This window comes from Beauveria bassiana, assembly GCF_000280675.1.
Source record: "Beauveria bassiana ARSEF 2860 unplaced genomic scaffold BBA_S00022, whole genome shotgun sequence".
NCBI lineage: Eukaryota > Fungi > Ascomycota > Sordariomycetes > Hypocreales > Cordycipitaceae > Beauveria > Beauveria bassiana.
The window spans coordinates 185,692-204,700 of NW_007930857.1; the positions used below are offsets into that span (position 1 = coordinate 185,692).

The 19,009-nt window shown below is 54.2% G+C and overlaps 7 protein-coding genes across 7 annotated transcripts; 3 read left to right on the forward strand and 4 right to left on the reverse strand.

Moving 5' to 3' along the window:
• Positions 1–288: 288 nt before the first annotated feature.
• On the reverse strand, positions 289–973 carry BBA_07004 (37S ribosomal protein S12; the record flags this gene model as incomplete). Its single annotated transcript, XM_008602101.1, has 2 exons — positions 289–363; positions 473–973. 2 exons carry the CDS (start codon positions 971–973, stop codon positions 289–291), a joined length of 576 nt encoding a protein of 191 aa, XP_008600323.1.
• Positions 974–2,329: 1,356 nt separating this feature from the next.
• On the forward strand, positions 2,330–3,743 carry BBA_07005 (acyl-CoA dehydrogenase; the record flags this gene model as incomplete). Its single annotated transcript, XM_008602102.1, has 2 exons — positions 2,330–2,454; positions 2,531–3,743. The coding sequence occupies 2 exons, from the start codon at positions 2,330–2,332 to the stop codon at positions 3,741–3,743; spliced, it is 1,338 nt and encodes a 445-aa protein (XP_008600324.1).
• Positions 3,744–4,620: 877 nt separating this feature from the next.
• Positions 4,621–8,234, reverse strand: BBA_07006 (protein kinase C; the record flags this gene model as incomplete). Its single annotated transcript, XM_008602103.1, has 2 exons — positions 4,621–7,733; positions 7,847–8,234. The coding sequence occupies 2 exons, from the start codon at positions 8,232–8,234 to the stop codon at positions 4,621–4,623; spliced, it is 3,501 nt and encodes a 1,166-aa protein (XP_008600325.1).
• A 2,290-nt stretch (positions 8,235–10,524) lies between these two features.
• On the reverse strand, positions 10,525–11,646 carry BBA_07007 (She9/Mdm33 family protein; the record flags this gene model as incomplete). The annotated part of the gene is made up of 1 exon (XM_008602104.1): positions 10,525–11,646. The coding sequence occupies one exon, from the start codon at positions 11,644–11,646 to the stop codon at positions 10,525–10,527; it is 1,122 nt and encodes a 373-aa protein (XP_008600326.1).
• Positions 11,647–12,550: 904 nt separating this feature from the next.
• Positions 12,551–13,379, forward strand: BBA_07008 (2,3-diketo-5-methylthio-1-phosphopentane phosphatase; the record flags this gene model as incomplete). The annotated part of the gene is made up of 2 exons (XM_008602105.1): positions 12,551–13,178; positions 13,246–13,379. The coding sequence occupies 2 exons, from the start codon at positions 12,551–12,553 to the stop codon at positions 13,377–13,379; spliced, it is 762 nt and encodes a 253-aa protein (XP_008600327.1).
• Positions 13,380–15,092: 1,713 nt separating this feature from the next.
• BBA_07009 (alkaline foam protein B precursor) lies at positions 15,093–15,692 on the forward strand (the record flags this gene model as incomplete). The annotated part of the gene is made up of 3 exons (XM_008602106.1): positions 15,093–15,284; positions 15,368–15,452; positions 15,517–15,692. The coding sequence occupies 3 exons, from the start codon at positions 15,093–15,095 to the stop codon at positions 15,690–15,692; spliced, it is 453 nt and encodes a 150-aa protein (XP_008600328.1).
• A 100-nt stretch (positions 15,693–15,792) lies between these two features.
• On the reverse strand, positions 15,793–18,204 carry BBA_07010 (major facilitator superfamily transporter; the record flags this gene model as incomplete). The annotated part of the gene is made up of 2 exons (XM_008602107.1): positions 15,793–16,936; positions 18,182–18,204. 2 exons carry the CDS (start codon positions 18,202–18,204, stop codon positions 15,793–15,795), a joined length of 1,167 nt encoding a protein of 388 aa, XP_008600329.1.
• Between the last annotated feature and the right edge of the window lie 805 nt (positions 18,205–19,009).

The window sequence follows — 19,009 nt, forward strand, 5'->3', positions numbered from 1 at the left end:
ACATTCCGCCGATGCGGTCTTATCATGTTAGAAAACAGAAAGAATGACAAGAATCGTTGAATTTCACAAAGTGTTAATACAATGTGAGAGCCACAGGAAGACTGTGATTGTTCAACAGTGCAGTGTCGGATGCACATGCAATTGCTTTTGTCTTTTGTATAATACAGGTCGCCATGCGGCGACATATCGCTAATGCCCATTCGTACAAGATCTACCTCTAAATAATGTGTATGCTGTACATGCCGTCCCCCTGTGTATCCGAATCTACATCATTGATTCATGTGCCCCTTAACCAATGGTGGCCTTTTTCGGCTTCTTTGTGCCGTACTTGCTTCGACTCGTCGCGCGGGTACCTACACCAGCCTGTACACTGTCAGTTTCTTGCTCCCCCATTCGATTTTTTTTTAACTTGAGCAAAAGTCACGAATACAAAGATTCAGCGCCTCTGTTCATCATCATCACAAAAACGTACCAAATCCAGCGCCCCGCGGACAAGGTGGTACCGCACACCGGGACAGTCCTGCGCACGCCCGCCGCGCACCAGCACCACGCTGTGCTGCTGGATATTGTGGCCCTCGCCGGGTATGTAGGCCGTGACCATGGCGCCGCTCGACAACCTGACACGGGCCGTCTTGCGCTCGCCCGAGTTGGGCTTCTTGGGCCGCACGACGCCGACGCGCAGGCAGACACCCTTGAGCGCCGGACAGCGCGTGTTGGCGAGTGCGGGGGACACGGCGTGGCGCGCGCGCTTGCCCTTGCGGATGCCGCGCAGGACCTGGTTCAGCGTGGCGGGGCGAGGGACGGTGGTTGAAAAGCAGGCAGTCGTCGCGGCGAGGATGGGTGAGGCTGTTGGTGGTGCGGCGGCGGCGGCGAAGCGGAAAGGTGTGAGGAGGGAAGAGGTCGTCGTGGCAGCGGAGAGCAAGGGCCGACGGGCGGCGGGCGAAAAAAGGTGCCGCACAATGAAACCGACCATGCTGGGCGAATCGAGCACGGTAGGAGAGGTCGTTGAGGAGGGGAATGGATTGGGGCGGCTGGATGTCGTCGACGATGGATTACAAGATCAAGATGCTTCAAAATCTCCTTTGCAGGAGAGTCACGTGCAAACCCGTCCGATTGGCGTTTGTGGGTGGGTGGGTCTCGGGGAATCGATGGGCAATGGCGAGGCCCCAAGAGCGGCATGATTCGTGAAGGAGCGCGTCTCACGAATTAAAGTGTGGCGTTTTTTTCTCGAGCAAAATTCCAACAATTCTAAGAATTATTTGAAGTGTTACGTTGATTGGATAGTACAGTATATGAGCTGCTATCGTCAGACATCCTTGCTTATGTAGCTTCTACCGAAAGCGTGCGAGGGGACGTCGGTGTCTATCAGTCGGAGAAAAGTGTAGTGAATGTTTTGGCATTGACCTTGTGAATTATTTGAAGCAAAGATTAAATAGCAACCAAATGCAAAATAAAGCATGATACCATTGGTTGTTCAGCCTGGCAGCTTTGGATCACTAGTCCCAAATGTATCGCTGTTTGGTGTCAGGAGGTCCATGAACATGTAAACTGACCTCCCTCATCATCTTCGAAACAAGTTTTCATATCATGTTCCCCATCTTATCCTTTAAACATTTACATCCGTTCTTATTTTTCCTTTCTGCAAGTCCAACCTCTCCATTGCCACCTTGTGACGCCCGCCCACCGCCTGTCCCACTCGGCTTAATACGCTAAGCCGCTCGGCTCTTTTTCTTCTCCTTCCTTCGAGTCCTTCCCCACACTTTACTTTTGAGCAAACAAAAAAAGAAAAAAAAGAAAGAAAGCGACAAGGGGAGTTCCGGGCGGAAAAAGCGGGCAGCGCGGCCCAAGCTGCAACCGAACGCCGGCCACTATAAGCACAGGCAGCCCCGTCTGTCATTATGCTGCAAACCGGCATGCCCTTCTCTCACTTTGTCTCTGATTACTTTTATCATACCGAATATTAAAGTAAGAACTGGACAATCGTCTGTTCTTACCAAAGTTTTGACCAGTGTTTTAGAATTGTTCTGTAGTTGGGGGGTCTTTAGTTGTAATTCGTTTGCCCACTACGTCAACAGGCTTGTCGTGCCGTCTGTTGCCGTTCCGAACATCGCCCCAAAGCCGGGCAACACACCCAACCCAGCAGCCACAACCACCATTATCTGCAAACACACCGACCAACCCTTTTTTCTTCCCTTCTGCACATTGTATCTCCAGATTCAATTCTCTCTCCTCCCCCTCCTCCCTACGTCTCTTCTACCCAAGCGTTTACTTACTTGGGCGCGCCTCTACACAACAACCTCGGCTCAAGCATCAACCGCCCGCCGTCGTCATGTCCTCATTCACGCGCGCCATCCGCCCGGCTCTCCAGGGCAGCCGCCGCGCCGTTCTGACCCAGCGTCTCCCCGTGGCCGCGGCCGCTCGCAGCATCACCCGTCCCGTTGCCGCTTCTTCTCTGTACGCTTCCCCCCCCTCAAACCGCAATTGACACCCGCCCCCCCTCCCCCCGCTAATCATTTTCTATTTACCCCAGGCGCTCCCTCTCCACCACCGCTCCCCGCCGCAACGTCGACATCTCCGAGATCCCGCCCACGCCCATCTCGCACCTCTCCGAGGTCGAGGCCGCCATGGCCGACGCCGTGTCCAAGTTTGCCACCGAAGTCGTGCTGCCCCGCGCCCGCGACATGGACGAGGCCGAGGCCATGGACCCGACCGTCGTCGAGCAGCTCTTTGAGCAAGGGCTCATGGGCATCGAGATCCCCGAAGAGTACGGCGGCGCCGGCATGAACTTTACCGCCGCCATCATCGCCATTGAGGAGCTCGCGCGCGCCGACCCCTCCGTCTCGGTGCTCGTCGACGTGCACAACACCCTCTGCAACACGGCGCTCATGAAGTGGGGGTCCGCCGCGCTGCAGAAGAAGTATCTGCCCAAGCTGGCCACCAACACGGTCGCGAGCTTTTGCCTGTCGGAGCCCGTGTCCGGCTCCGACGCGTTCGCCATGGCCACGCGCGCGACCGAGACGGCCGACGGCTACAAGATTAGCGGCTCCAAGATGTGGATCACAAACTCCATGGAAGCCGGCTTCTTCATCGTCTTTGCCAACCTCGACCCCAGCAAGGGCTACAAGGGCATCACCGCCTTCATCGTCGACAAGGACACGCCCGGCTTCTCCATTGCGAAAAAGGAAAAGAAGCTCGGCATCCGCGCCAGCTCCACCTGCGTCCTCAACTTTGACGACGTCGTCGTCCCCAAGGAGAACCTGCTCGGCAAGGCCGGCGACGGCTACAAGTACGCCATTGGCATCCTCAACGAGGGCCGCATCGGCATCGCCGCGCAAATGACCGGCCTCGCCCTCGGCGCCTTTGAAAACGCCGTCCGCTACGTCTGGAACGACCGCAAGCAGTTTGGCTCTCTGGTCGGCGAGTTCCAGGGCATGCAGCACCAAATCGCCCAGTCCTACACCGAAATCGCCGCCGCCCGCGCCCTCGTCTACAATGCGGCCCGCAAGAAGGAGGCCGGCGAGGACTTTGTCCGCGACGCCGCCATGGCCAAGCTCTACGCCTCGCAGGTCGCCGGCCGCGTGTCGGGCCTCGCCGTCGAGTGGATGGGCGGCATGGGCTTCGTCCGCGAGGGCCTCGCCGAAAAGTTTTGGCGCGACTCCAAGATTGGCGCCATCTACGAGGGCACCAGCAACATCCAGCTTAACACCATTGCCAAGCTCCTGCAAAAGGAGTATACGGCGTAGGACCGAGTTGTGGAGCGTGCGAGGGAAGTGAGCGGCGTGGTTCCAGTCAGATTTGGGTATAACAGCATGTATCTGTAGACTATCTTCACAGCAAACAACTAAAGCAGTTTTAAAAAAAGGAAAAAAAATCAAACATGAATAGACCCTTAGCTCATCTCCTCCGTAGTAACCCTTGTGCAGACTACGGATTAGGTACTTGAGGGCTAGTTACGACGTGTGTCACATGCTGCAAAAGAAGGCTTGGAGAAAACACCGCCATGGAATTAGTCAAATGCACATGTTTCTTCTTCGCTCGTAATTGTCATTTTCCCTCTCCTATTTATGAAAATCGCTTTTTGGTCTGCCAGCTTTGTCAAGAGGAACACAACACACACGACCAATTATGAACAATTGAAAAAAATCCAACACCACAAGCTCTGAAGGAAATTAAAAAGGTTCGAAGAAACGAAAAGTGAGAGGAACGATATAAAAACCCACAACAAGTAAAATGTCCCGCTCGTTGAAGAAGAAAAAAAAATTCAGTCGAGCCCAATGCTCAGTGCCGCCTCTGCTCTGTCTGGTATTGGACGACGCTCAAACGTCCATGTGTCTTGTAAAGTATGGCTAGCCGCGTATTTTCGACATAAAATCAAACAAAGAGAATGAATGTCGGTGATGGCTTCGTAATGTGTGGGGATATCATCTCAACGAATGAATTTCTTTTGTGTGGTCACGCTGGCCCTGACCGCCATCTGGCAACTCCCGCTCCGAGTATGCACCCGCATAAAAAGTCTTGCATGCGCCCCATAGCATAAACCCCATCATGCTCTCGTCAGTTTCATTTGTCTTCACGTCATTAAACAATTTTAAATATCAAGACTCGCTCGATTACTCAAAATCAGCCGTGTATGAAAAGCCACGGAACTCTTCCTGCATCGCCTGCGACAAAACTGTACATCTTGTTAGTGGTAGTGCTCGAGCGTGATAATGGGGATGGTGACTTGCCTGACTGCACCGGTGTGAGCACAGGAGTGACGCTGGTGAATTCGGAATCAAAGTTGCTTGTATCTGTTGCGCTCTTAATCGCAGGCTTGAATGGCGGCGGGCCACGCTTCAGGTAGATTTCTTCCCAGTTGATGTTCTTAAAGAATGCATGGCTCATGACTTCCTGAGCGTCCGTCGGGCCGCTACCCAGACGTTCGCTGGGCTCACGTGTGAGCAGCTTCTGGAGAATAGACACTGACTCCTTGGGCATACTGATCGGGTAAAGTGGCTCGTCTGACAAGATAGCTTCATAAATTTCGTCTTCGTCATCACCACGGAATGGCGACTGTTGCAGGAGCATCTGGTAAATCAAGACACCAAAAGCCCACCAGTCGACGGCGCGGCCATATTTCTTGTCCAGCAAAATCTCAGGTGCCATGAACTCGGGTGTACCGCAGAATGTGCCAGTGGTGGAGCCATACCACATGTCTTCCTTGCAAAGACCATAATCAGCAACCTTGATGTGTCCGTCTAGCGTCAACATGATGTTGTCGAGTTTCAAATCACGGTAGACAACACCGTTTTCGTGAAAGTACTTCAAAGCAAGGCAGACTTCAGCAGCGTAAAATTGTGCTCGTCTGGCGCCAAATTGCCCGCGCTGAATGTGCAGCATGAGATCACCGCCGCTGATGTACTCCATGACAAAGTACACACGTGTCTCCGTCTGGAAACAGGCGTGCAAATTGGTCAGGAACGGGTGGCGCTCCCGATTAGCGATCAAGAAGACTCTCTTCTCAGAGCGCATGCTCTCAACTTCATCATTTTCAATGATGAACTCCTTCTTCAAGACCTTGATGGCATAGAGCTTCTTGGATTTCTTGGTCTCGGCAAGCATGACCTTGCCAAAATTACCCTTACCTAGAACTGCCAAAAAGTTGAAGTGATCCAAGCCAATGCGCTGTCCAGTACCGGGATCAGTGGCAAGAGGCAGGGACTTGCGTCCACCAGGCTGGCCGGCCTGAGGCTGGTATGGCTTCTGGGGCGAAACCGGCTCAGCAGGGCGGGTAGCGGGTTGGGCAGCAGGAGGAGGCATCTGCTGCACAGGGCGGATCTGAGCAGCGGGCTGCATTTGCTGCTGTTGTTGAGCGTAGCCGGTGTTAACATTTGCATAATCAGCCGGGTTGTAGGGACGCCCCTGCTGCTGCGTTTGCATTTGAGCCCCGTAAGCGACAGCGGCAGCATGTGCATCTGGTTGCTGCTGACCATAGCCGCCATATCGGCCATAGTCGGACCACTGGTTTGACTGCGCTGAAATGCCGGACATAGCAGCCGAAGCAGCCGCAGCGGCTGCAGAGGAAGCAGCGGTAGCCGCTGAGCTGGTGCTTGACGGCGCGCGTCCCGGGGCTGGTCGCTGCTGCGGGGGCGTCTGTTGATTTGCATACATGCGTCTAGCGGCCTCGGCTGCTTCCGTCGTTGTTGGAGTGATCTGCGGGGGTTGTGCGGAGCCGGTCGGGGAGGAGACGGCAGAAGTCGGTGTGCCCGTCTGAGAGCCAGGGGTACTCATCTTGCGCAGGGTCCTATCCGTGAGGTTGGTGGTCGTCTTGGCCTTTTGACGCTGTGTGCGAATGCCCTGTAGGATTTGGTTCGCCACGGCCATTGACATGCCGCAAAAGTCTGGGACAAGGTGCACACAATTAGCGTGACTTGTGAGACTGCATTCTGTGCACTTTCTGCAGTTCTTTTTGCCAAATGGTAGAATGTAACCGCAGTGGCAGCACCAGTTGGCGGTAACGTTGGAAAAGGGCTGGAACCTGTGGGGAATGCGGTGGTTGATCTTTTCTTCCTCGGGGTCGGTCTCGGCGTTGCTCTTGCTGATGCACTTGGTGACGACACTCTGGTAGCATTTGGTGTGACAGGTGTACTTGCAGTCCTCACACTGCATGCCGGCTGAATATTTGAGGAAGTCGCCGCAGAGAGCACAACGCATGATGTTGTAAAACTGCTGCTGGACAAACTTGTGACCATACATTTCGTGGACCTCTTCCTTACGCTGACGAACAGCGCCTTTTCGGCCGAGACCGACGTCGACGGGGCGCTTGTCTCGGTTCTGCTTGACGAAGCTAATCTGCAGCTGAATTTGACCGGCAGGCTCAAGGTTGAACCAGCCATCAATGGGGCCGGCGTTAATCTGGGATGGAGGAGCCCCATAAGCGCCACCAGGCTGGTGACCGCCCTGAGCGCCGGCGGTTTGAGCGCCAAATGAGCTTTGTGAGGGGCTCATGGGGAACTGAGCAGGGGCCGTGGCGCCAATGCTGCCCATTTTGTCGGCAGAGACCCAACCAGAACTAGTCATCTCGGCCTCGATCCTCTTACGGCGCATTTCCTCGACAATGTCGGATATTCTGACCCAAAGCAAACCGATGGGCATGGGGTGTTCTCCGGGTTTGTCGTAGACAATGATTTCTATTTCGTTGGCCTTGTCGACATCAATGGTGTGGAATTCATTTTCCCAACGGTCGTTTCTGGATACTTTGGTGCGGGCTGTCACGGTGTCCTCGACCTTGACAGCGACGAAGGTTTCAGGACCGCGGGAGAAGCGTGTGGTGGCGGCGTGATCGACATTGTTCACGGCGATTATGCGAATGGCGAGGGAGCCGCTGAGAGGCTTGCGAAGATTCGGAGTATTGATCGAATCATCTAACAAGTCAGTAATTAGCGTGGGGCAGTAGAGAGGCGTGCGAGATTTGTAGGGAGACATACCGTCGGGTGTATCCGAATTGTCCATGTCAATATGCAGTTCTTCATATCTCTTCAATGCCTGCTTCAAGAGAAGGATTTTCTGCTTGCTTTCCGTTTTTCTAGCTGCGGCGTCGGCTTTGCTTTTGCGGTCGCCCTCCATTGCGTAGAGCTGAACCATTTTCTCGACGCCCTTGAGGTACTGTTCCTCGACATTGAGCTTAAACTGAAGCTGGGAGAGCATGAGCTGGATACGGGGGCCCAGGTAGGGGGTATCATATTTGATAAGATCTGCCAGGCGGCAGTTAGCGAAATGGATAGAGAACAAGGTGAGGCGGCAGTTGGAAAGATGAAGAGACCAAAAGGCACAGGAGGGTTGGCGGGGGCGAGATGGAAGCTCGTACCTAGCTTGGTAAAGTTGGGCCGGCCCTTGGGCATGGATGCACCGGGGGGCTGAGGGGTAAAAGGATGGTGGGAAGGCATCCTATCGCCATGCTGGCCGATCTGGCTGTATTGAAGCGAGGAATCCTTGGGAGGAGGGGGCGGGGGGCCATCGGCATCGTCGCGGACAGCCATGTTGGCGACGCCCTGGTTAACGCGGCGCATCTGAAGCTCATTGAGACGCTCCTCGAAGAACTGGATGTTGCGGCGACCGTCGCGAATCTGTGAGTCTAGGCGGGAGCGGACGGCATCGTTGTCTGTCTGGGAGCGCATGTTGTTGGCAGCGGTCATGAGGACGCGCTCCTTTTCGATTTTGCGCTGGATATCGAGAATGGCTTGATCTTCGTTCATGATGGCTGTTGGGGCGCGATGCGTTCGCGCAAGACGTCGGAATGTTTGGAACCAGAGGAGACGACGGGGTCTGGGGTGAAGCTGCGTGGAGCTATGGCAGCCGCAAAGTCTCTGCTCAAGAGGATGAGAGGAGCAGCAGAGCGTCTCTGAGTCGGGGGTCGACGGTTCGACGGGTGGTGGTGTAAAGATGAAGTTGGCCAGTTAGTAGTAGCTAGAAAAAAAGATAACAAGAGGGGCGAGCCAATGGCGTGGAGGGGAGCTCAGACGAAGAGGGCCGGGAGAAAGGGCCGTTTTATCGGGAAGCTCTCAGTCTGATGAAGTAACTCTGTCGCTGTGTCCGTTCGGGCAGCAACACGAGACACGAGAGAGGTGGATGCAGACTGGAGGAGGATGAATGGTCGGCAGCCTGGCGGATGGTGGTTTATGGTGGTGGTGGGAAGTGGGAAAGATGTCGTCAGTGATGTGATGGGGGAGGGAGGGGGTGGACAGTGGAAAGCGCCAGGCAGGCAGATGGCAGGTACTGTAGCAATAGCAACCCAGGCAAAGGTAACTACCTAGGCAAATAGCAGGAAGCGGCGGGCAATGCGGGCAACCAGCCATGCAAAAAGAGGTAAGCGGACACCGCGGGCAATGCAATGGGTTGGCGGGGTTTTGTCCTGTTTTTCCTTTTAGCTGTGCCACAGGCCCACTGACATGAAGTATCGCTGTGAACCTGGCCGTGGGTGGAAGGGTGATAAAGTAAGGTACCTAGCGTCTAATCTATGTACCAACTGTCCGATACTTTTCTCCTTTTCCAAAGCTAGGAAATAAACAAGTAAATAAATCATCCTCTACTGACCGCAGAACGCTGTTGCACCATTTGGTCGCTGTCGATAGTCCCATCCCGCCATTGTCCAGATAGGCCAGGCACCTGCATCTCTTTCACCTGCAGTGCCCCTCGTGCATGCCGTAAATACCTACATGGCAGCTGTACTGGTACCTAGGTACCTAGCATTGGCAGGTACGCGCCCAAGATGTCTGCTCCAGCTTGCACTACTTGAAATTTACGGAGTACAACTCGTCCTACCTCCTCAGTATTCACACAAGCCTATCCTACCCAGATGCCAGATAGCCGGTCAACAGTCAAGAGTTCAACACAAGTCACCGCGCCACAACAACAACAAACCCCACCATCGTGGCGTCACTCGCGCCCATCTTGGCCTACCTGGGCATATTGCAAGTTGCGCCTGAGACTGTCCTCGCCGATGGCTATGCAAGCCCTAATTATCTTTCTTTTCCCCGGTTATTTGATTGTTTTTTCTTTCCTCTTCGTGCTCTTGCAAACCTTCATCAACTAGCGAAATCGTTACTAATAGCCGAACCAAGACCCCTGCTTGATGAAACTTGCGACTCGAAATGGCAATTGCCCCTCACCACTGCCCACTGTAAATCCTCTCCCCCCGCGCGAGATGCGCCGACGAGCTTGCAGCTGTTTGTGAACTACTAACGACATGTGAAGAAGAAGAAAAAGCCAAATCGAATTCATAATACAGAAAACGTAATTTTCTTTCTCGATATTATAATACCGGATCGATATGCTCCGACTGTCTTAAAACTTGTAAATCAATGTGTCATAGAATCTGCATGTCCTCATTCAGAAGCACAGACAATTGCGGCAAAGGTCACGATAGCTCCTCGTACCCCCCCTTAGTCTCCCAGCAACTGCTACGTTTGCGTGGATTTTTTTTCTTTTTGTTTGCACCACGGAGGCCTCAAATCAAACTGCGCGCGTGACCAGCACACTTGAAACAATCGATTCCAAACATCAAGAAAGTCAACAACCAAGGAGAGACCTCGGCGGCCTCCTCCAAAGCCAACACGGGCGGGACTCTGGCCATGGTGACGTCGTGCGTCTGTCGGCTCTGCCGCCGAGATGGGAGGGGCTTAGGCGTGCACAAGTCACTCAATTCGCCAATGAACCGATTTTCCTTTCAGAATGAAATCACTTCATGTACGATTGTCCCCCTTTCCTAACCAGGATACAACGTAGTGTCCCTGAAGAAGGAGGACTCTGGCTGCGCCACGGACCCCATAGCGGCATGACGACAGAAGTCCACTCCGAGTCCTGGCCTCAATCATTTTTCTCGTTTCGTCTGATAGGTCGCCGTTGACAGCCACAGCCTCATAATTATGAAATCAAAGGGTCCAATTCGCTCATAGTACAAGTCTACGACAATGCTCTCTATCTTACAACCCGATGCTAAAGGGGAAATGGAATCTATGTACAGGTATTTGCCGTATTGCACGTGGCTTACCGGGCTGCCAACAGGGCTATGCTGCCCACAATCGCCGCGCCGGCCATGGCTCCTTGGAGCACCAGCGTCGTCGCGTCCTTCATCCGGAGATCGACCTGCCTCTCGCTGCAAAGATCCAGGGCCGCAAGCTTCCACCGCGCCGGGTCCTGCAGAAACTCGCCCCAAGTCGTCTGCGCGACCGGCGACGGCACCTTTATCCGCATTGTCGCTGCTGCCGCCGCCGCCGCCTCCTCCGCCGCAGCCGGCGCAACAAGCGGCGCTAACATCTCCTCCTTGCCGGGCCGCAGCGCCGCCTCCAACTTGATCTCGAGGTCGGCCTTTAGCGCCTCCATGTCCGTCCTGACGCCCTCAAGCACATCTCTCTCGTGCTCGACAACGCCGCGCACCAGCCTTTTCCTACGCCACGGCTCAGCAAAGAACTGCAGCAGCACAAACAGCACAAAGTTCATGCCCATCAGGCCCCAGGTGCCCCAAGTACTGGCACGCCGGATGCGGTCGCTCCAGATCTGCTCCTCGTGATAGCGCTTCAAAATGCCCGCGTTGAGTCGCTGGTTCAGGCTTTGCTCCTCGGTCTCGGCCTCGGTCAGTGCTCCCTGCGCGGCCACTACCGCGCCTTCCAGCTCGTGGTCCGTCCGGTACAGCTCCGTGAACCGCTCTAGGTCCGTCGGCGACCACATGTCCTTGCGCGCCAGGAGCGTCGTCACCTCACGCTGCGTCGCCGCCCGCTTCGTATTGGAGGTTCGGTACGCCGCCCGCGCGCTGCGCACCCTCTCCTGCGCCTCGCCCAGCGACCGCTCCATGCGGTCATTGTCCGCCTTGATCGCCTCAATCGCGGAGTAGCCCGTTACATCGTTGAGCGTCTGCGAGGCCGTCAGCGCACGCGCCTGCAGCCGGTCCATCGCTTCGCTGAACTTGAGGTTGAGCGTGCTGCGTCGGCTCTCGGCTGTCGAGGGCAGGCTGGCGGCGGCAACCCGAGCCGCCTGCGTATCTTTGTCGGGAGGCGGGAGAGGCGGCGATGGTGTCGAGTACAGACGGTGAGCCGAAGCGAGGTCGTGATTGTGAAAATATAGTCGCATGACGGCCATCCGAGGCATCGCTGGCTGAGCCACCGCAGCCATGGTAACGCTCCTCTGCGACGTAACGCGAGCGGCTGTCGCTATCAGGGGATGCATCACGGCGAGCGATTGATCTGGCAGCTACTGAGGCGTCGCTGTCACGCAGCGTCTGTCCACCCGATTTATCGCTAGAGAGTAAAAAAAAAGTGAGTGTTCGTGCCAAGGCTCAACACCGTAAAGTTGCAATCCAGGACCAGGCCGAGCTAAGCAGGCCTGTACCTGACAGCTTTGGCGGGCCGTACAGTGCGAAGAGCGAACTTTGTTGGGGTCGGGCGCACAACCCCGGCCTCGGGCATTGGCTTTTGGAGGGGCAGTTCTCAAAGACCCTTTAATTCCTCCCTACGCGAGCGAGGGGTATTTTTTAACATAGCTATAATACGCTGTCACGTAGAAAATGTCTTTCTGCTGTCTAGTAAGACTATCAGAGCATCTGGCACGTGTAGGAGCTAAAATAGACTTATTTTAACATATCTGAGCGACTTGACAGTGTTACTAGACAGCAAGAAGACATTGCAAACGGAAGACGCTTTAGGGGCTATGTCAGCAAACACCCCGTAGTGTGACGTTGTGCCGGCGTCAACCGATAAGAGAAATTGTAAAGACAAAATATTCAGTTGAGCCAAGCAGACCATTCATGAATGAGGCTCGTACTACTTTTGTGGATTGGTTCTCATCAATTTGTGGAACTGTCTTCTCTTATCGATTCAGCGATTCCGGAACAGATCAAGATGAACATTTCTGACTCGGTTGCGCCAACTCTCTTTCTTCCATACCACTTTTGCTATCTGGAAGTCTCAGTCGCACAGAGCGCGTGTTATTTTCCCTCCTCATAAACTTGTCGATTTGTTTTTCGTCAACGGTCGTCGCCCAATCGCTGCGCAGTCGCATCCTCTAGTTAACCGACACCATGGGCTCCATCAAAACCGACACACCGGCCATGGCCACCAACCCCAAGTTCATCTTCTTTACCGATTTCGACGGCACAGTCACCCTGGGCGACTCCAATGACTACATGATTGATAATCTCGGCTTCGGCAAGGCCAAGCGCGACGCCGACAACGGCAAGGTCTTGGTCGGCCGCGCCCATTTCCGCGACGTCTTCTACGGCATGCTCGACAGCGTCAAGACGCCCTTTGACGAATGCCTGCGGCAGATCCTCGCCAACGTCGAGCTCGACCCCAGCTTCAAGGAGTTCTACTACTGGGCGCAGGACAACAACGTTCCCATTGTCATCCTCAGCGGCGGCATGGAGCCCGTCATCCGCGCCCTGCTCGACAAAACGTTTGGCCCGGGCTGGAACTTGCAGATTGTCAGCAACAACGTCGCGCCCGCCGCCGAGGGCCGCAGCATCAACGAGGAGGGCGGCTGGAAGATTGTCTTTCACGACGACAGCATTCACGGCCACGACAAGTCCCTTGAGATTCGCAAATACTCGTCGCTGCCGTCGCGCCCCGTCATGTTCTACGCCGGTGACGGCGTGTCCGACTTGTCGGCAGCAAAGGAAACGGATCTTCTCTTCGCCAGAGAAGGCAGGGGTAAGTAAATTTCGCATTGAGAAAAGAGAGACCTTTTGCCAGCTTGGCTAACTAACACCCTGAAAAGATCTCGTCACTTGGTGCGAGAACGCCAAGACTCCGTTTGTTACCTTTCGCGACTGGACTAGCATCAGCCAAACCGTCAAGGACATTGCTTCCGGCACCATCACCCTACAAGAAGCCGCGCGAGGACGCATCTAAGAGGATGATACTATCAACATGTGAACACGACCAAGGAAGCCGTAAAAGGAAATTAGAGATTCATGGATGGCACACATCGAATCACGCGCGCCCTGGCTCGTACGGAGTACTTTACAACATACAATCAAAATAAGAAAATTTAAAATTAGAGAAGTTAGTTACAATTTTGAATTGATACCCTGCAAGATATCTGGCTGAATGCCGCCGCCGGCAGCTGACTTGCCCGCCGCCTGATGAACCTTGGCGGCCTGGGCCGTGAATCAATCTGGAGTGCAGTGTCGTCAAGAACTCCGTGGAGAGGGAGATTGTTGCTGTCAAAGGGACATCTCTCTTCTCTTACGGTACATCGCATAGCTTGTCTCTGTTTACAATGCACAATGCACCTGGATGGTGGCCGATCTTTTCTGATTCGTCTTGCATTAGCCTGTGCGGCTCTACCACGATCGGCTTCTCGCAATTCTCGGAAAAAGCCCGATACCACACACTTTGCCCACAGCCTCCTTCTGCGTCATTGTTCGAGGCCAATGGTTTCATACGTTATTGTTTACGAATGTCTCAAGAGTAGGTGCAGTTTGGTAACCAAAAGTAAAAAAAAAAAAATTAAACGAGCAACGTTTCTTCTTCTTCTTTGTAAGGCTGCCGCTACTCGGAGTCTATTTCCGCGAGACATGGGTCTGACAGTTCAGCTTAAAACTTTATACGAACCCATGACAGTCCTGTGACGCCATGTTCCATTCCGCAATCATGCCGTCTGACAGGCAAGAAGCAAAGAGTCATGATGGCCAGGCAAGCCGGAAATAGTATGGCTTGGCACCATCATAATTCCCAGTAGGGTCCAAAAACGAGCGATCCCTGCTGTTAGTAATATGAGCTGAGAAGATGGACTTTGCGGGGTTCGCCCAGATTTAGTTGCTAAAAATAGTGTGCAGCCTGCCTCAGCCCCAGCCTTGGATTCTTTCTAAGTTCTGAGGAGAGCCGATCTTGTCGAACTTATCCAGATGAGCCGCCAAACTCTTCTTGTTGTTCGCATAGCCGCGGATTTCATCGCTAGAATCCTTGAACTCAATATCTAAAAAAAGACACCAAGTCTCAAGGTGAGGCAAGAGAGTCGAGATTGCCGCCACTCCACCGAGCTACACTTGCCGATGCGACCGCTACCTTGCCACTTTGCCCGGCCAAGGCCGGCTTTCCTGGCGCAACAGTGCCGCGCCAAGATCCGCGAGCCCCGAAAAAAAAGGCTGCAAGTGATGTCATGCGGCCCAGGCAATAAAGCGGCAGAGATCGGTGAAAGCTTTAGCCACCGACTCGCCAGCCGCTGATCGGGCCTATGCTTTTCGAGCTATTTATGCGAAATACGAAAATATCCCCCCTTCTACTCGTATCCGACGGAGCTAGGCTCGGGCGGGGGAGGCAAGGAGGCTGCCGCGGAGACTTGGCGTTTGCGATCCTACGGCAACAAGTCGCTCGTAAACTCGAATGCCTGACGTTGCGGCGTGAGGAGTGGCCAGCCCTACGGAATCGGCTGTAGCTTAGTGTGCCCCCAATTCCCAGTATACGCGACGAGCCGAAGTACATTGTCCATCATAAAAAGTATATAAAGGTGTAGATGATCCTCCCCATGCTTTTGGTTCGAGCATCAGCATCTACATCTCCAAATCAACACATCCACCAAGCTCCCTTTCTATCTACACACAAGTACCAACTACAATCAACATGAAGGCCTCCATCTTCTCCATCGCCGCTGCTGTTGGCCTCGCCTCAGCCCAGTTCGCCTCTGTCGAAAACCACTGCGACAAGACCATCTGGGTCCAGTCCTTCCCCTACGACGGTTCCGCTCCCGGTCCAGCCTCCGCCATCGAGCCCGGCCAGCAGCCTTGGCAAGAGTCTTTCCGCCCCGGAGGCAGCGTACGTGTTGATCAATCTACCGGCTCCTCTCCGAGCTCTCTTGGCGCAAACGAACAATAACCTTGAGCTAACGCACATTACAGACTGTCAAGATCTCCGACTCTCGCAACTTTGACAATGCTCTCCAGTACGGCTACTCCTTTTCAAGCAACCCTGACACGGCCTACTGTAAGTCCCCGACGCTCAGGCATGCACACCTTTTTTGAAGATGAATATCTAACAAATGATGCAGACGAGTTTAGCAACGTGCACGGCAACCCATGGGCTGATAAGCACAACATTCTGAGCGCTGGCCCCGGCTGTGAGTCCTTTGACTGCGCTCCCAACGACTACAACTGCTACAGCAGGGGTACCCGTACCCTTCACTGCCCACAGCCCGTCAACATTACAGCCCAGATCTGCGTCTAAGGCTTCGCTCAATTTGAAGAGATTTTATGATGGAACGATATTGTGTACACTTTGTAACCAACTATAGTCAGAATATGTTTATTGACGAGATTGTCTTTCTTTACTCGCTTCGTCTCTTCTCCTCGGGAATGCCGAACCAGCATAGTAACATGCCGATAAAGGCCACAATCACAATCGGGTGAAGAACCCACGTGTCGACAGCCTGCGCAAGCAGACCGACAACAAACGGCCAGACGGCGCCGCCCATGCTTCCAAACGCGCTAATCGCGCCCATGTCGCTGAGAGCCTGCCTGTGCGACATGCCGCGCAGAAACGAGGACATGGCGCACGGGTACACGGGGCCGAGCAAGACGCCGACAATGGACACGGCGACGGCGTTGCCGACGACGTTGGGGACGAGCCAGACGAGGAGCTCAAAGACGAGCGCGCCGACGACGAGCGCGTACACGTACCTCTTCTCGCCGATGCGCTGCGCGGGCGCCACGAGCAGGAAGCGGCCGAGCGTGATGCCGCCCCAGAAGCCCGCCGTCACGTAGCCCACCGACGCCGGGCGCCCCTCGCGCGCCTCGATGAGGAACGAAATGACCCAGCCCGAGATGGACACCTCGGCGCCCTGGTAGCAAAAGATGAAGATGGAGCCCAGCAGCACGAGGCGTGTCCGCAGCGAGCCGACCATGCTCCAGAGCGCGTCTCTCCTCCTGCTGCCCGTCGTCGCCGCCGCCGCCGACGACGACCCGGCGTCCGCGTCCACATCCGCGCCATGATCATGCTGCTGCCGCTGGCTCAGCTCCTCATCGTAGCCACCAAACGCCCACACAGCGGCGCCAATGCTCAGCGCAAAGACAGCCATGGTGAGTATGTAGTAGCGCGTCCAAAACGGCGCGCCGGCGGCCGCGACAATGGACGTGGCGACGAGCGGGCCCAAGACGCCGCCGAGGCCGTAGCAGCCGTGCATGCAGCCGAGCACAAAGGTGCCGCGGGCAAGACGGCCGCAGAACGTGTTGGCAATGGCAATGTTGACGGCGATGCCGAAGCCGACGAGGAAAAAGGCCAGCACGACGACCGGGAACGGCGCGCCGGCGACCATGGGCACGTAGGCCAGCGTCATGAGCGCCTGCGCGAGGCCGAGCGTGCGCGCGTGCCCGAGGCGCTGCCGCAGGCTGTCGAGGAACACGGCGGCGACGATGAAGCCAATGGCCTGCCCGACAAAGATGAGCGAGACTTGGGCGTAGCCAATGTGGTAGCTACACAGATATATAGACTCATGATTTCATTTGCCATGGACTCGACATTATAATCCGAGAATAGTTGTATTTTTCACCTCGGAGCATTGAAGACTTGGGCTTTGACAGGGTATGGAGTAGGACAAGGTCGGTTCCATGGAGCCGGTCGACAGACAGACAAAAAAACATTGATGATCAAATGACTAACAGATATTTCATAAACTGTATACGAGTTTTGATTGCGCCGAGAAAGTCTCCTTTCGCGGAATGGCAACAATCAATCATGTGTGTGTATGACTGGCGGAGTTGCCGATTTTGGCAATGAGGAGTAACTAAAACGTGGGGGAGCTGCTCCGTCCTCGCCTCGACTCGGGCACTTCAATCGACTTCTAAAAGCGGCTGATGCGCTCATGAGCTTGCATGGAAGAATGCAAGCAGGGCTGACCTACATTGGCGATTCGAGATCTGCAAAAGATACTCGGGCGGCGAATTTACATCTTGACGAGCCCAACTCTCAGCCTCGTCACAACCACCAAATTGCTAAGGCCATGCAAGTTGAGTTGAAAAGCCAACAAGAAAAGCCCAATCATGAGAAGAAAATACTTTGCTTAAAGTAGGGGGAAAAAAGAAGAAGAAGATAAAAAAAGAAGAGAAAATCCGCCACTTCCATCATCACTCGAAGCGCGCAACGTGAATCTCGTCCAACTGCCTGAAAACATCCACTTCAACTCCAACTTTTTTTTTTGTCGAGCAGAGCCATCATTGCCTCGCATCCCACACTTTTGTTGGTTCTTCTAGACTTGGTAGTCTGTAATAAATTTTCTGCGCTATTGTCATGGTAAACGCGGAAATGGCTGGACCAAAGTCTCATTACTAGATGGCGTATTTTGCAAAACATGCCCCGAGCTGGGAAAGCAAATCTTCTCTTCGAGAACATTTCCTAGCTCAAGACCTACAAGCATTTGCAGAAAAGAACCAAAAATCGTGTACCACGCCAGAAGTTTATTTATATGGAGCGCCACGAGGTCAGCCTGCAAGCCGAGCGACAAGGTGCGCGCGCGCAGTTTTGAAACTGAAGAGGCCGAGGTCTGGCGGTTACCGCGTCTTTCATGTGACGCCCAAAGAAGACGACATCCTTTACTCTCACGATGGCTCGTTTCATTTTCGAGCCAGGTCCTCTGCACTGGGGATTTCGTCCTTGTCCTAGCCCCGGAAGCTTGGCGCCCGTGTCACCGTCTCCCGTGTACCCGCTCGCGCCGGAGTCACAAGCCGGTGGCCATGTACGACATGTTGCTGCAGAAGCTGTACGACAGAAAATTGGCCGCCACCAAAGACGACATGCCGTTCGTGGACCATGGAAGTCTCCACCAGTGTCACGTTTTACTCTAAGTCCCAAGCAGCCGGCCAATGGATGCCGGGGTTAAACGCCTACTTGACGGCACAATGACGAACCAGAACCTGTTCGTCGTGGCTCCCGAAAAAGACACGATGCTCTCGCTAGCCCGGCGTGCCGTAAAAACTCTTGGATTACCACCGTCAACGGCACAATCAGGGGACTGTCCTCCGTGTCTGTCATACTCGGCACAGACGACATGCTGTACCCAGACGCGGAGCTGTTGGTGCAAAAAGGCCCAAACAGAACGGCTGCGACGTGACATTCTATTTCGGGCGAGGGGCTCTTTCACATCTGGCAAGCCTCTTGCCTTTATCAGAAGCCACAGAGACACAGCAAGTTTTCTTTGGTTGCTGACAGCTTCCTGGACCAAGTGGTGGACCCTATTCTCGCCATCTGTTGAATAGCTATGTAATCTAGAAGCGTGTTGAGAAAGAAGAATAGCAATATGAAAGAGATAGACAAACAAAATAGAAACAAAGAAGCTTCTGTTGTCGATGGTCGCATTTCTACCTGTACGCTTCTGATGTGCAATACGTCCAGGCCTCTATACGATGTCTTATACAATGTCTTGTCATGGTTGTACCGGGAGGACCATTGTGGGTTTCTCCCAATCTCAGTTCCAACCGACTATTGACTTGTTATATAACTGCGAGCCCCGAGCTCTGAAATCCTAAATGAAAGACGATCCTTCTCGCTCT